At 41.6% G+C, this 17040-nt stretch overlaps 1 protein-coding gene across 1 annotated transcript in view; it reads left to right on the top strand.

Moving 5' to 3' along the window:
• Positions 1–2405: 2405 nt before the first annotated feature.
• RCHY1 (ring finger and CHY zinc finger domain containing 1) overlaps positions 2406–17040 on the top strand; it is a 51400-nt gene continuing 36765 nt past the window's right edge. Inside the window, exons 1-2 of the mRNA XM_040327714.1 lie at positions 2406–2596; positions 7150–7269. Coding sequence (XP_040183648.1) covers positions 2522–2596; positions 7150–7269 — 195 coding nt within the window. The 5' untranslated portion in view covers positions 2406–2521. The remainder of the gene's footprint in view (positions 2597–7149; positions 7270–17040) is intronic.

Consider the following 17040-nt stretch of genomic DNA (forward strand, 5'->3'; position numbering starts at 1 on the left):
TGTTCTGCGCACAGAGGATGATTGGAGGGAACAATGAGGAAAATACATGATTTTGCCTGTGCATTTTCAGTGTGTTTTTATGTGCTGACATTGTCATCAATACGCCCTTTAAAAATGCACAGATGACAATGAACCCTCAATGAAAATATCAGTACAGCGAGGACTACCGTGTTATTTATTTTCTATTACAATTGACACATTTCCAAGTCCTTGCTGATATTTTTTATTGAGGGTTCATTGTCATCTGTGCATTTTTAAAGGGTGTAAATAGGGTGAAAGTCCCCTTTAAAAAGTGCACAGGAATACACACATGGCTGCTGGGAGGGGGGGGGGCAGGACTCAGGGATTAGATTTCACAATTGACAGCCCTGTGAGTTTCACTGCACTGTCTGCTAAAATTTCTCTGACTCTTTGCACATTCCAGCACACTAGGAGTTAACACAGTGGAATGTGCAGAGAGTCAGAGAAATGTCAGCACAGGCAGAGCATGTGTAAGAGTCAGACTGCTGATAAAATATCTGTGATAATAAATGCTGTTATAGCCAGGGCTGTAATATGCTTTTTACAACATATGCAGAATCATACCTCATGTCTCTGTGTGTATATTACTTTCCCCTCATGTGACTCCATGCTCGGACCTGCCTCTTTCTCCTCTCATCTCTCCTGATGTCCGTTCTCAGCCCCGCCCATCGTCTATAGCTAAAGTAACAGATCACAAGAGAGGCGGGCGGGGCTGACATCAGAAGAGACTTTGAGACGAGGGATGTGAGAGGACAGAGGAAGAGAGAGGCGGGCCGGACCATGGAGTCACATGATCGCATGTACAGTTACTACACACGGAGCTACGAGGTATGAATCTACATAAATTTAAAAAAAGCACACACAGCGGCAGCCACTTAATGTATTACAAACCGCATTTATTACAAATAAAACATTTTAAAAGACCTGCTCGGAGCGATCTCCCGGGAGGGGCGTGGCAAGTCGGGATGACGTCACCCGACATCGATTATTGGGGTCACATGTATCGATGCAGAATCGGGGGGCCCCGAATCGCGATGCATCGATTATATTCAACACCCCTAATGTAGAGCATCAATTCTTTTTTCAGATCCTCAGAGAGTTGTTTGCCATGAGGTGCCATGTTGAACTTCCAGTGACCAGTATGAGAGTGAGAGCAATAACACCAAATTTAACACACCTGATCCCCATTCACACCTAAGAGCTTGTAACACTAATGAGTCACATGACACCGGGGAAGGAAAATGGCTAATTGGGCCCAATTTGGACATTTTCACTTAGGGGTGTACTCACTTTTGTTGCCAGCGGTTTAGACATTAATGGCTGTGTGTTGAGTTATTTTGAGCGGACAGCCAATTTACACTGTTACACAAGCTATACACTCACTACTTTACATTGTAGCAAAGTGTCATTTCTTCAGTGTTGTCACATGAAAAGATATAAGAAAATATTTACAAAAATGTGAGGGGGGTCTACTCACTTTTGTGAGATACTGTATATATATATATATATATACACACACACACGTTTTATATATATACATAGGCGTGCGCACAGGGTATGCCAGGTGTGCCCAAGCACACCCTAATCACCCTGTGCAGCACAAATTCCCTAGCCCTAGCTCCTCCCTACAGCCCTTCTGGCTTCCCTCCTCTCCTTGGGATCACCGGTGTTCACAGTTTCATAAACGGACACCTATATACTGAAATAGACTATTTCACCGCGACCGAGTCTATTTCAGTATACAATCAGTTTGCCGCTGAGCAGTGCGGGGTGTACCAAGATGGCCGCCACCACCTACTACCTGGGTGTAAGAAGATGACCACCTATATACTGAAATAGACTATTTCACCACGACCAAGTCTATTTCAGTATATAATCAGTTTGCCGCTGAACAGTGCGGGGTGTACCAAGATGGCCGCCACCACCTTCTGCCTGTAAGAAGATGTCCCCTGCTGGCTTCGTGTTCTGTCACATTAGGAAACCTATTGGAACACACAGCATCCAATTTTGGAACGCATTGGTGCATGCGCAGTAGGCATTTTTTTGTTTAGAAAGTCACTTCCATTATATTTTCTGATGGTTGGCGGTATTCTGACAGGACACCGATGCTGAAGTGATTAACGTGAAGCACAGAAAGCCAATCCTCAGCAACAATGCCCAGGTAAAGCTGGAGCAAGTGCATAGACAGGAAGTGGTTGAAGGAAATAAGCAGCATTGAAATGCAACAAAAAAGTAGCAAAATAAATAAATAAAAGCACATGGCGGTTGTACATGTAACATGATGTCCCTCAGTTCCATGTAGTTTAATAGGAAGTCCCTGGGCAGAAGTATGCAGGTAGGAAGGAACGCCATGGTGCTGTATAAGAAATGTGAGGCAAGCCTATTCCCTCAGGCTGAGGTGAGCGCCGTACAGAGGGAAGGCAGACTCTAGAAGCACAACCCTCCGCCTGTCCTCACTCTGTAATAGGCTGAACCGGGCTTCCGCTTCCTCGGGTCACACATGGCTGCCAGCTCGGACTCCGAGGACATGGAGACGGCGGGCTGCGAGCACTATTCCCGGGGCTGTGAGCTGAGGGTGAGGAAAGTCCGGGGATGGGAGGTCATGTGACTGTGGGGTGCGGACATTGTCCTTGCTATATACGATGTATACACACAACTGGCTGTACTACAGGGGAGCACATAATAATACCTCCCACACACCATAGGAAGCTTTCTGCAACCTCAAGTCATTTAACCTCTTCATAACCAAGTCTGACATTTCTCTCCTACATGGAAAAAATCGGCATTTTCGCTTTTTTTTTCTGGAAAATTACTTTAATCCCACCAAAGTTATTATTTTTAGTCACAAGCACTGGAGAAAGAAAGGCTGGATGTTGCAGATTTTTTTTTTTTTTTTTTTTACATCATACGATATTTGCGCAGTCGTTTTTAAAACTTTAGTACATGCAAACACGATCTAATATCTGACATTTTTGGTAGAATATAAATGATGGTATGCCGAGTATATAGACACCTAACGTGTCTCGCTTTAAAATGGCGTATGCCCGTAGAATGACAACGTAATACGTTGCTTAAAAATCTCCATAGGAGACGCTTTAAAAGCTTTTACAGTTTATCAGTTTAGGGTTACAGAGGAGGCCTACATTAGAATTTTTGCTGTCGCTTTGACGTTCGCGATGATACCTCGCATGTGGGGTAAAAATCACTGTTTATGTTTGCGCATGAGCACAGGGGGATAGATTGCTTAATTTTTTTTATTTTTATTTTATTATTTAACCTCAGAAGGATTTACCCACTTCCTGACCAGGCCATTTTTTGCGATACGTTCGCTGACAATTGCACGGTCGTGCAATGTTGTACCCAAACACATTTTATGTCCCCCCCCCCCCCCCCCCCCCAAATAGAGCTTTCTTTTGGTGGCATTTGATCACCTCCTGCAGTTTTTATTTTTTTGCGCGATAAAAAAACAAAACATCAATTTTGAAAAACAAACTTTTTTTTAAAATTTACTGCAATAAAACATTCTCAATAAATAAAATGTAAAAAAAATCGAATTTCTTCATCAATTAAAAAAAAAAGTTATAGCGTCTACAAAATATGGGATATATTTATGGCATTATTTAATTTACTTTATTGATTTTTTTTGCAGGATTGCGGTGGACAGATCAGACACTAAACTGACATTCTTGACACTTTTTTTTGGGAACCAGTGACATTATTACAGTGATCAGTGCTAAAAATATGCACTGTCATTGTACTAATGACACTGGCAGGGAAGAGGTTAACATCAGGGGCGATCAAAGCGTTAAAGTGGTTGTAAGACGTATTGTCGGCAGTACGGCGACGCTGCCCATTGATTTCAATAGGCAGGAGCGCATGGGTTCACCGCTCCAAAGAAGCTGCTGGCAGGACTTTTTCTGACGCCCTGTCAGCGCACCGCTCCTGTGCTCCATCCTATGCATTAAGGTGAAAAAACACCTTGCAGTCACCGCCTCCACCCCACCCCTCAAGCCCCCGTCTAACCTGAATCACCGTGGGCGCGATCCCGCCTTGCTTTCCCCCTGGTCTCGTCGGCTCTTCATTGGATAGATTGATAGCAGTGCAGCCATTGGCTCCCGCTGCTGTCAATCATATCCAATGACGCGGCGTGCTGGGGAGTCATACACTTGGTGGCTATGGCCGCCGATTGTATCACACGGTAGTGCGCCCACAAGGTTACCCCCTCGGGACACTGGTTCCCAGAGGGGGTTAGCTCTTGTGGGGAGGAGCCGCAGGGGGACCCCAGCAGAGGAGGATCGGGGGCCACTCTGTGCAAAATGAACTGCACAGTGGAGTTAAGTATGATATGTTTTTTTTTAAACAAACTGAAGCTTTACTATCACTTTAACTTTGTTCCATCAGCGTGTTTACTAACTGTATGGGAGATGGACTGCCTGGAACACAGAGATCCGTCTTCCTGCATAGCAGAAAGACAAGATCTCTGTGTGATCTCTGTCAGAACGGAGATCTTCCTTGTTTACTTCGGCAGATCCCCGTTCTGTCGCTAACGATCATGGGCGGTCGGCCAGTTGGTGCACGCGAGTGCTAACAGAAGCACCTCCAGCGGCACACACGCCAACAGAAGCTAGTGCAAGCATCGCCATACTGGTACGGCAGTTCACACAGCCGAGCCACCTTGCCAAAGTTTAACAGGCAAGTGGTTAAAAAGATCTTTTACACTGTTCTTTTTATGTATTTTTTTTTTTTTTGTATTGCTATCACAAGGGATGTACAACATCCCTTGTGATATCATGGACAATAACAGGTACTGTTTACTGAGAGATCTGGGGGGGGGGGGGGTCTATTAGATCTCAGACGTCTTTTACTTTGCAACTTCATAGAGAAGGGGTGAGTATGTATGTACTTACCTTTTCCCTGTTCTAGCTGCCCCACCTGCTTACTGTAGAAGTGATCGGTTGGCTGTAGAGCTGCTCAGATCGCTTCTACAGAAAAGCCCATCACTGGCCACAAATTTGATACCAGGATGTTGGCTGCAGCCATCATCCCAGTATAACCACTTCAAACCAAGGGCATACGGGTACGTCCTAAGGTGGTTAAAAACGTTCATAAGTTCATTTCAGTTTTAGTGAAGTTGCCCCCCTGTTCACACCATTGTGCTGCGTTAGCACAGGTATTATTTTTTTCCCACGCCCACTAGAACACATGGTAGTGCACTGCAATGCGTGTCCGTTGGCAAGGCATAGCATCGCATCAGCATGCATTACTGCGTTCAGCTCTCAGTGTAAGAGCCAATTCATGTCTGTCGCCGCATATAGGGGTTGATTTATCAAAACTGGAGAGTGCAAAATGTGCTGCAGTTCTGCATAGAAACCATTCAGCTTCCAGAGTTGTTTGTCAAAGCGTATATGTACAAGCTGTAGTTAGAAGCTGATTGGCTAATGTGCACAGCTACACCAGATTTTGCACTCTCCAGTTTTAGTAAATCAATCCCATAGTATGAATTCGCCCTAAGCTGTAACTTTAGCCTTTCTCCAGAAATCTTCACCATGCAGCCATGTCTGGCACTGCACAAACTTTGCACAGAATGGCCAGATGGTGTCATCATGCCTACCGCACATACACTTTGTTTACTCCTTGGTTGGGGACCAGGGGTGAGCCACCAGGAAACTGTCACTGTGGACTGCCAAAAAAAGGCAACCAAGGCATTCCCCCCAGCTGCATGTATACAAGCTCTTAGGGCTCCATTCACACTTGTACGACTCCAAAGTCGCTTAACTTTGGAGAGCAATTTTGTCTTTGACCAATGATAATGGACAGTTGTATGTTTAACATTCAGGTGCGACTTTTGTGCAACCTTTTGAGGGTTTACATTGCAGTCTTTGGCACTCAAGTCGCATGAAAGTTGGAATAAATAAGTGCAATAACCTTTTGTAAAGTCGCTGCAACTTTAAGTCGCACATATTTGAATGGATGTCATTGAAAAACATGGGGTGTGTCCAAAGTCACATGACAAGTCGCACAAGTTTAAATGGAGCTTATAAATATGTATATGCAAGGTAGGGAATGCCTCAGCCACTTATGTTTGGTGGTCCCCAGTGACAGCTTCTTGGTGGGTTAAGACTAGGATCTAAACATGCCCGAGTTCAGTTTTACTGTGAATGTTCTCCTCTGGAGGGTTAAGGTATTCGCTGTGGCTCACAGTGACCGAGCTGTCACCAATAGTTTTCTGTTTCAGATTGGGAGTTGCTAGGATGAGCTTCTAATCATGTATCCACTGTGACAGCCAATTACAGTAACTGCATTATCAGGAATAGGAATGCGCGGAGGCGTGTTCGGGATCCCAGTCCCAACCCACCTGTCCCATCCCACCAGGAGTCTGACACTGCACACCGCTAATCAAAGGCAGTGAGACATATCCTGGTCTGTGGATCAGGAAATGTCTCACTGCCTGTTATTAGCAGTGTGCGGTGTCGGCTTCCTGGCGTGTTCAGGCATGTGGGTTGGGACTGGGATCCCGAACACGCCCAAGCCCATCTCTAATTAGGAAGTCCTGCTGTTTACCAGTTTTTTCAGGTGGACCTAATTGTACCTCCCCCTATGGAGCAGCGGATGTGTCTGCTGACACCCGCCCCCATCTAATCCGATCCTGCCCGCAAAAAAAAAAAAAACAGACTGATGGTGGTTCTAGTTTTCATCTGTCTGGTGGATCTGATTGGATCAGATTGGATCAGATGGTCCGTTTCCATCCGATTTCCCCATGGAGGAGAGTGGGACTGTGTCCATGTCCACTCTGCACAGCGGAGCGGACACGGACATGTTATCCGCCTGCTCAGTGCAAAGATCCCCCGCTGAGAAAGCAAAACCTGCTACACTGAGGCCCTCCGTGTGAAAGGAGCCCTAAGGGGTGGTTTGAGGCAGTGGCGGCAAGAGTTAAAGTAGAAAGATAGGCTAAAATGGGTGTACTTTGGTGCCCAGAGGCACAGATGGCACATACAGTTCCTTTATTAAGTGAACCCATGAAGACAGAAATGTGAGGGTTTCTAGTGGCTGACTTGATTTAAAGATGCAGGCTCCTGGCCTTTCATCCTAGTCTTGATCTCACGCCTTGTGTTTTTTTTTTTTTTTTAGGCTCCATGCTGTGGTAAATTTTACACTTGTCGATTGTGCCATGATAACAAAGAAACGCATAAGATGGACCGTTTCAAGGTTGTGGAAGTCCAGTGTCTGAAGTGCAAGTGCATTCAGAAGGTATGTTTATTTTTTATGTATGAGTAAAATTTGAAAGGAACGTTTCTGAAATGGTTCTTGGGTTCCATTCACACTTGTGCGATTTGTCATGTAACTTTGGACACCAAAGTCACACGACAAATCGCACACCATTCTTTTCAATGGCATCCATTCAAATCACGGCGACAGTTGCAGCGACTCTAGAAAAGGGGCCTGCGCTACTTTCGTGCAGCTTTGATCCATAGAATGTACAGTCGACTCAAAATCACACTAAAAGTCATGCTCCAAAGTCCCACTGGAAATCATGCGACTTTGAAGCTGCGCTAATGTGAAAGGAGCTTTAAAGGGTGTTTTGTTTAAAAAAAAAAAAACAGTGGCCCTGATCCTCCTCTTCTCGGGTCCCTCAATGGGGCTCCTGGCTGCTCTTCTTCTTGAGTGCCCTGTTGGAGAGCCGCTCTTTGTATTTTTCATTTTAGGAAGGTTTTTAATGGCACACACAGATAGCCACTAGATGGTAATTCTATGGAATGCCATTGGTAATATCTATTATTATTATTATTATTATTATTATTATTATTATACAGGATTTATATAGCGCCAACAGTTTGCGCAGCACTTTACATCAGGGAAGACAGTACAGTCACAATACAATTCAATACAGGAGGGATCAGAGGGCCCTGCTCGTTAGAGCTTACAATCTAGAAGGGAGGGTCTATTATGTTACCAAACATCTCAGGCCTGGGTCACACCTCTGTTTTTTGGTGCTTTTTGCAGAAACACACTACAGTTCATTTACATGGTTTCCTAGGGGACACGTTCACATCCATATTTTTTTTTTCAGCTGCTGCGTATTTGGAAAGGGCAAGGACTTTTTAACGCAAACCGGTGCTATTTAGTTTTTTCTGGTTCAATATACTTCAATGGAGAAGCTGCAGAAAATCATGTAATGTGTTTTTGTGGCAATTTGTGTTTTGTAATTTGCCCAACAACAAATTGGCCCAAAATTTTTTAAAAATGCAATTTTTTTTTTTTTTTTTTAAGGCTATTATCCGATTAATCGAAACAATAATCGGCCAGCTAATTGCTTACGAAAAATAATCGTTAGTTGCAGCCCTACTCCAGACCTAAACCTTATTGAGCATCTGTGAAACATCCCACAGTGGAAGAGGACTCCAGTGGCAACCTGTGAAGCTCTGGTGAACTCCATGCCCAAGAGGGTTAAGGCAGTGCTGGAATATAATGGTGGCCACACAAAATATTGACACTTTGGGCCCAATCTGGACATTTTCACTTAGGGATGTACTCACTTTTGTTGCTAGTGGTTTAGACATTAATGTCTGTGTGTTATTTTGAGTGGACAGCAAATTTATACTTTGCTACAATGTAAAGTAGTGAGTATACAGCTTGTATTACAATGTAAATTTGCTGTTCCCTCAAAATAACTCATAGCTGTTGATGTCTAAATCACTGGCAACAAAAGTGAGTACACCCTCACATTTTTTTAAACATTTTATTATCTTTTCATGTGACAACACTGAAGAAATGACACTTTGCTACAATGTAAAGTAGTGAGTGTACAGCTTGTATAACAAAGTGTCATTTCTTCAGTGTTGTCAAATGAAAAGATATAATACATTTTTTACAAAAATGTGAGTGGTGTACTCACTTTTGTGAGATACTATGTATGTATGAGATTGTATGTATGTATGTATGTATGTATAAAAGAAACAAAAGAGGAAAAACGGAGGGCGCACCGACCTAGTGTGATACTGTTTGGTGGATTTTATTAAATCAATAAAAACAAATCATAATACTCACAAAAGGAGTGTTAAAAACAGGCCTTGAATCACAATGCAGCAAAGAACCAACACCATCGGCATAGCACGATATTGTTTCGATCCGTGACCGTGGCTAGGGCTGACGCGTTTCAGGGGAGAACCCCTTTCCTCAGAGCTAAAAGGTCTGCAGTGCTTCCTCACCAAGGGACTTGTCTCAATAAATACTAGCTTTCAGTAAGTGGTAAAGACGCCCCTCCCATAAAGTAGGAGGTGCATGGCCGGACACCCACCCACATGTCTGTCACCTTTTCCTTATTCCTCTCTCCATATCTATATCAAGCCATTCTTAGTATGAATGCACAGTCCAAAATTGCACTATACCCAGCAATAAAAATGTACATACAAAATGACTACCACAATAAGGCATCAATATGTATACACATGCATACACACACCACAATATGGAAAGCCTTTTCAGTCAAAGCACTCAGCAGATTGCTACCTCCAAGTGTATAGTTATAGCAAATCAAATCAATAAAGTGCCAGAGTGTAATAAGGCCTCTCCTAATCACACTTCCAATAAGGGGCTGTGTAGTTACTCATATGTGCCACACAAGCCCCACTTGCAGTGCTGTGCCTACCTTCCTTGGACGAGGAGGCTGCTGGAACGCACGCCCAACGTGGAGGAAGTTGTTTGCGCTCCAGCCGAGTCTACGTTCCACTGCGCATGCGCGTGACGTCATTGACGCCGCGCGCGGCGCATATACAATGACAATGCGCTCAAGCTTGTAGAACCAGCAGGCTGGAGCGTCTCCTTCCCTACTAGGTGGCACGTTCCCAAAGGGGAGAGTTACACCGTTGCCATCTAGTGGTGAAAGATGAATATTGCCTCTCAGTGTCGCCTCTATATAGCAGGACAGCATCACTGAATGACAAAACACCAAAGGGAAGGAAAAATGGAGGGGAGAGGAGGAAATTTTTAGGGGGAAGTAAATTACATGGAGCGAGCCATCAACCTTGTGCAGGTGAAAGATTATTACTAATAATATTACACACCCTTTACATAAAAGACATATATTATATAATAAAATAAATGTTTAAAAATCTAACTTTCACAAATGGACACATAATGCATTTAAAAGGAGTATTAAAGGAGTTGATAATTAATTAATATTAATAGATTCCAGATAAAAGTGTCCCACCATTTAATCCAATTAAAAACCACATAATTTCAAATGGTAGTAAAAATGAAATAATAATAACAATAATAATAATAATAATGTTGTCTATGGTCATATGCCCAGCTTTTATGGATGCACACTCACAGAGGTCCCAGGTGATAGTATCTAGAAGGACTGCAGACCCTCCAGATATCTACATAACTAACCGTGCGATCATACTGTTACAACCTCCCACAGTGCCCTTAGGGGCACTTACAAAAAGGTGCCCCCAGTGGTATTACCTATGATTTTATGAATCGACTAGACTAAGTATTAAAAAACGAAAAAACAAAGAAAAATAAAAAGTGATGATAAAAAGTCAGTTAATTACATAAATCCAGTCCACAATGGACAGGTGGCATGGACGTCTCTTTGGGCCATTTAAATTGCTATCTATTTTGCATTACTAGATGATTAGTGCATGGATAACTATTGTACTGACTATATTACTCATCTATTTGTATTGGGAAGAGAAAGGAAGGGGAGGGGGGGGGGGGGTTTTGTGGGGGGGGGGGTTTTTGCCTTGGAATTTGATAGATGACTAGTTTTAGATGATTTTGAGGGAGAAAGGGATAAAAGAGGGGATGCGGGCATGAAGCAGAGGGGGGGACATACTGGAACAGGACAAGAACATTATTATTTCTCTTTCTGCTCATGATCTTAGATCTTGAGCTAAGAGCAGATGAGAGCGGTAAGATACTTTCAAAGACACACTTTAAACTAAGTGCAGGAAACTCTTATTTACATGCCTCAAGCCAACACCACCCAAGGTGGATAAGAAATATCCCCTTTGGCCAGTTTTGTCGCCTAAAACGAACCTGTACCCAGAAGAACGACTATGAAACACAGAGTCTGATTCTGAGAGAAAAATTCAGAGAAAAGGGATATGGAGAAGCACACATAGAGGAAGCCTTTCAGAAATATCTCCAACTCTATGAGAACGATGGGTCAGCAAGCGAAAAAATCGTGAAACCTAAAGAGGGTGCAATATCGACAACACGTTTTTGTACTAGATTCAATAGTAAAGCTTCCACTATACAAAAAATCTTTAAAAGAAATTGGAAGATTCTGACAGCTGACCCTTTCCTCAAGACTTGCATTCCATCGCATCCCAATCTGGTCTTTAGAAGACCGAAGGATCTGAGAAGTATTGTAGCTCCTAGCAGAGTCAAGAAAAACAGCAGAAATAAAGGACTTGAAAGCCCCTGGTCCACGATCTTCGACCAGAAAGGAAGCTATAAATGTGGGGTGAATACATGTGGTAATTGTATGCACATGCATCATAGGAAAAAAGAAGTTTTTGGGGTGGATGGAAGACGCCATAAGATCAAACAATTTATTAATTGTGGAATTGAGTTTGTGATCTATGGCATTATGTGCCCATGTGGCCTGCTTTATGTAGGGCGCACTTCACGACAACTAAGAACCAGAATGAACGAACATAGGAGCAGCATCTCTACAAAAAAAGATAAAGGCTCCATACCCAAACATTTTAGAGAAGTTCATGATGGTGAAGTAGAGGGCCTCAAAGTCTTTGGCATAGAGGCCATTCAAAATGACCTTGACAGGGGGAAGAAACATCAAATTCTCTGTAAAAGAGAAGCATATTGGATTTTTACTTTGGGTACAATGGTGCCGAATGGACTGAACGAAGAAATAGAACTGCACACTATAACATGAGCAGAAAGAGAAATAATAATGTTCTTGTCCTGTTCCAGTATGTCCCCCCCTCTGCTTCATGCCCGCATCCCCTCTTTTATCCCTTTCTCCCTCAAAATCATCTAAAACTAGTCATCTATCAAATTCCAAGGCAAAGCCCCCACCCCCCCCCACAAAACCCCCCCCCCCCTCCCCTTCCTTGCTCTTCCCAATACAAATAGATGAGTAATATAGTCAGTACAATAGTTATCCATGCACTAATCATCTAGTAATGCAAAATAGATAGCAATTTAAATGGCCCAAAGAGACGTCCATGCCACCTGTCCATTGTGGACTGGATTTATGTAATTAACTGACTTTTTATCATCACTTTTTATTTTTCTTTGTTTTTTCGTTTTTTAATACTTAGTCTAGTCGATTCATAAAATCATAGGTAATACCACTGGGGGCACCTTTTTGTAAGTGCCCCTAAGGGCACTGTGGGAGGTTGTAACAGTATGATCGCACGGTTAGTTATGTAGATATCTGGAGGGTCTGCAGTCCTTCTAGATACTATCACCTGGGACCTCTGTGAGTGTGCATCCATAAAAGCTGGGCATATGACCATAGACAACATTATTATTATTATTATTGTTATTATTATTTCATTTTTACTACCATTTGAAATTATGTGGTTTTTAATTGGATTAAATGGTGGGACACTTTTATCTGGAATCTATTAATATTAATTAATTATCAACTCCTTTAATACTCCTTTTAAATGCATTATGTGTCCATTTGTGAAAGTTAGATTTTTAAACATTTATTTTATTATATAATATATGTCTTTTATGTAAAGGGTGTGTAATATTATTAGTAATAATCTTTCACCTGCACAAGGTTGATGGCTCGCTCCATGTAATTTACTTCCCCCTAAAAATTTCCTCCTCTCCCCTCCATTTTTCCTTCCCTTTGGTGTTTTGTCATTCAGTGATGCTGTCCTGCTATATAGAGGTGACACTGAGAGGCAATATTCATCTTTCACCACTAGATGGCAACGGTGTAACTCTCCCCTTTGGGAACGTGCCACCTAGTAGGGAAGGAGACGCTCCAGCCTGCTGGTTCTACAAGCTTGAGCGCATTGTCATTGTATATGCGCCGCGCGCGGCGTCAATGACGTCACGCGCATGCGCAGTGGAACGTAGACTCGGCTGGAGCGCAAACAACTTCCTCCACGTTGGGCGTGCGTTCCAGCAGCCTCCTCGTCCAAGGAAGGTAGGCACAGCACTGCAAGTGGGGCTTGTGTGGCACATATGAGTAACTACACAGCCCCTTATTGGAAGTGTGATTAGGAGAGGCCTTATTACACTCTGGCACTTTATTGATTTGATTTGCTATAACTATACACTTGGAGGTAGCAATCTGCTGAGTGCTTTGACTGAAAAGGCTTTCCATATTGTGGTGTGTGTATGCATGTGTATACATATTGATGCCTTATTGTGGTAGTCATTTTGTATGTACATTTTTATTGCTGGGTATAGTGCAATTTTGGACTGTGCATTCATACTAAGAATGGCTTGATATAGATATGGAGAGAGGAATAAGGAAAAGGTGACAGACATGTGGGTGGGTGTCCGGCCATGCACCTCCTACTTTATGGGAGGGGCGTCTTTACCACTTACTGAAAGCTAGTATTTATTGAGACAAGTCCCTTGGTGAGGAAGCACTGCAGACCTTTTAGCTCTGAGGAAAGGGGTTCTCCCCTGAAACGCGTCAGCCCTAGCCACGGTCACGGATCGAAACAATATCGTGCTATGCCGATGGTGTTGGTTCTTTGCTGCATTGTGATTCAAGGCCTGTTTTTAACACTCCTTTTGTGAGTATTATGATTTGTTTTTATTGATTTAATAAAATCCACCAAACAGTATCACACTAGGTCGGTGCGCCCTCCGTTTTTCCTCTTTTGTTTCCTTTAGTTTTATGAATTCCAACGATTCAGAGGAGGGCTGCAAGACTTTGGAAGATACCTTTTAATTGAGTTGCTATTGAGTATCACCTTTTTCTTCAAACATCTTTCCAAAGAATACCGGAGCGCAGGAGATTTGTTTTTGTATTTGTATGTATGTATAAAAATTATATATATTTTTTGGTGTGTTGTTTTTTTTTTTCTCTAATCTTTTTAGGTCTACTGTTGCCATCTAGTGGCTTAAATATTTACATCCCTTTTCAAGGATTTATTTTAGTGATCAGCATAAATCCTGCTTGCTTATATTTACCTATACCTGCCAACAATAGTGCTGCACCCCAACTGCATGCTCACTACATGACTTCAATATAGTATTAACCGGTAAACAAGAAAAATGGTACAACACGACCCTAACCTATAAAAGCAAACATAGCCACGTTCTTAAAACAAATATCCTCAGTAGTTACATGTATAGAGATTACAATACTAATAAAATCAGGGACCCCTATCCAAATACAACAACTTTTAACAAATATGTAAGAATAGGCTTGAAAAAGTAAATTTTAATATGCATGTACATATTTGTATGTATATATTGTGTGTATGTGTAACTCTCCGAAAGGGGGAGGAGAGCTAAAAATATACGCTGGTATGTGTCGATCGATCACTCTATCTACATCATATAATTTGATCCTGTGTTGCGCCACAATGGATTTGAAATCAAGCAGTCAAGTTTTAATTTGAATGAAGTACAGACTTTAATTTCAGGGGTTTAACAATAAATATTTTGAGTTTTTAGGAATTAAAGCAATTTTATATCCCCCCCCCCCCCCCCAAAAAAAAATCATCCTTCAACTCCAATATTTGTTTTTTTTATAAAAAGCTAAAACAACAATACTTTGTCAGTGTCCAAATCTTTATGGATCTAACTGTATATGCGGACATACCACTTATTTTCTGTATCCAACGGTTTATATCTGCTCTGCAAACATGGCTTTTTAATAATTTTGCCTTCGATTCTAAACCCGGAAGGGCTGTCAACATGCAATCCAACCGAGACAGAGCCATGTTTTGTCTGTGACAACCCAACCATTAACATCTATAATATTCATCTTTGCATCGCCATCTACCCTCGCATACACGTGCCAAGTATTTTCCAAATGCGTATGAAGCATTGTCATTTACAAGAGTACGGCCACGTACACACATTTAATTGTACAGCACACTGTACCCAGCATAACTCTCCGAAAGGGGGAGGAGCACTAAATTTTAAGCTGGGCACAGTGAAATGCCTACAGATATCTTTGGGTATGAACTTCTTTTGTTTCAGATTGCATAGAAGTAATCATATAATTACATTTCTCATGCTGTGTAAACAAAAATAAAATGGAGTGCTTCCATTTTTTTCTGTCAGACTATTTGGGTAATACGCTAGTGACATAGTGATATAAACTTGTGTAAACAATACATGATCCAGCAAGTTTCAGCCTAGTCATTACATGTTATTTGGAGAATCACTTGACTTCTAGTCATGTGGCTGATCATCTTGTGCTCTGTCTGTTCTCAATCAATACAGCTTTACGAACAATGTAGTTTAGTTTTTTTTTTTTTTCAGCAAAGTACCAGAATATCTGACATTTGCAATAAAAAAAAAAAAAAAAAAATCATTTAGAATAACTTTAAATTCATACTCTCATTAAGCAACACATATGTACTGCTTTACCTGCCAAAGGATTTTAATTCTGTTGGGCCAAACTTGTGATCCACACACATCTTTCGCACTACACAGCCAGGCTGATGACATGATTATTTCCTGTAAATCAGGTAATCGTTATGTTCCTGACTACTAGAGGTGAGTTGCAAAGGTAGTTTAACCACTTGACCACTGGGCACTTAAACCACCTTAATAACCAGGCCAATTTTCAGCTTTCGGTGCTCTCACATTTTGAATGACAATTACCCAGTCATACAACACTGTACCCAAATGACATTTTTGTCCCTTTTTTTTTTTTTTCCACAAATGGAGCTTTCTTTTGGTGGTATTTAATCACCGTTGGGTTTTTTATTTTTTGCGCTATAAAAGAAAAAATACTGAAAATTCTGTAAAAAAAAATATTTTTCTTTGTTTCTGTTATAAAATTTAGCAAATTTTGTAATTTTTCTTCATAAATTTTGGCCAAAATTTATACTGCTACATATATTTGGTAAAAAATAAGTACAAATTGGTGGATATTATTTGGTCTTTGTGAAAGTTATAGCGTCCACAAGCTATGGTGCCAATATCTGAAAATTGATCACACCTGAAGTACTGACCCTAACATGCCAGAAAAGTATAAATACCCCCCAAATGACCCTTTTTTGGAAAGCAGACATTCCAAGGTATTTAGAAAGAGGCATGGTGAGTTTTTTGAAGTTGTCATTTTTTTTCCCCACAAAAATGTTATATTAGCAGGTTATTTCTCACACACAGCATATGCATAACACAAAATACACCCCAAAACACATTCTGCTATTCCTCCCGAGTATGGCGATACCACATGTGTGAGACTTTTACACAGCGTGGCCACATACAAAGGCCCAACATGCAGGGAGCACCTTCAGGCGTTCTGGAGCACCCAGGCCAATTCTGACATTTCTCTCCTACATGTAAAAATCATAATTTATTTGCTAGAAAATTACATAGAACCCCAAAACATTATATATGCTTTTTTAGCAAAGACCCTAGAGAATACAGTGGGGGTTGTTGCAACTTTTTATCAAGCAGGGTATTTGCACAGCAATTTTTCTTTTTTTGCAAAATAAAACGGTTTTGTGCTTTTTAAAAAAAACAAAACAAAACAAAAAACATTAAATTTAGCCAAATGTTTTTGCATAATATGAAAGATGAGGTTACGCCGAGTAAATAGATACCCAACATGTCACCCTTCAAAATTGCACACGCTTGTGGAATGTCGCCAAACTTCGCTACTTTAAAAACCCCCATAGGTGACGCTTTAAATATTTTTACTGGTTACATCATCTTTAGTTGGAGAAGAGATCTAGGGCCAAAATTATTGCTCTCGCTCTAACAATCGCAGCGATACCTCACATGTGTGGTTTGAACACCATTTTCATATGTGGGCGGGACTTGCGTGTGCGTTCGTTTCTGTATACGAGCACACGGGAACAGGGGCGCTTTAAAAATGTTTTG

This window comes from Rana temporaria, chromosome 1, assembly GCF_905171775.1.
Source record: "Rana temporaria chromosome 1, aRanTem1.1, whole genome shotgun sequence".
NCBI lineage: Eukaryota > Metazoa > Chordata > Amphibia > Anura > Ranidae > Rana > Rana temporaria.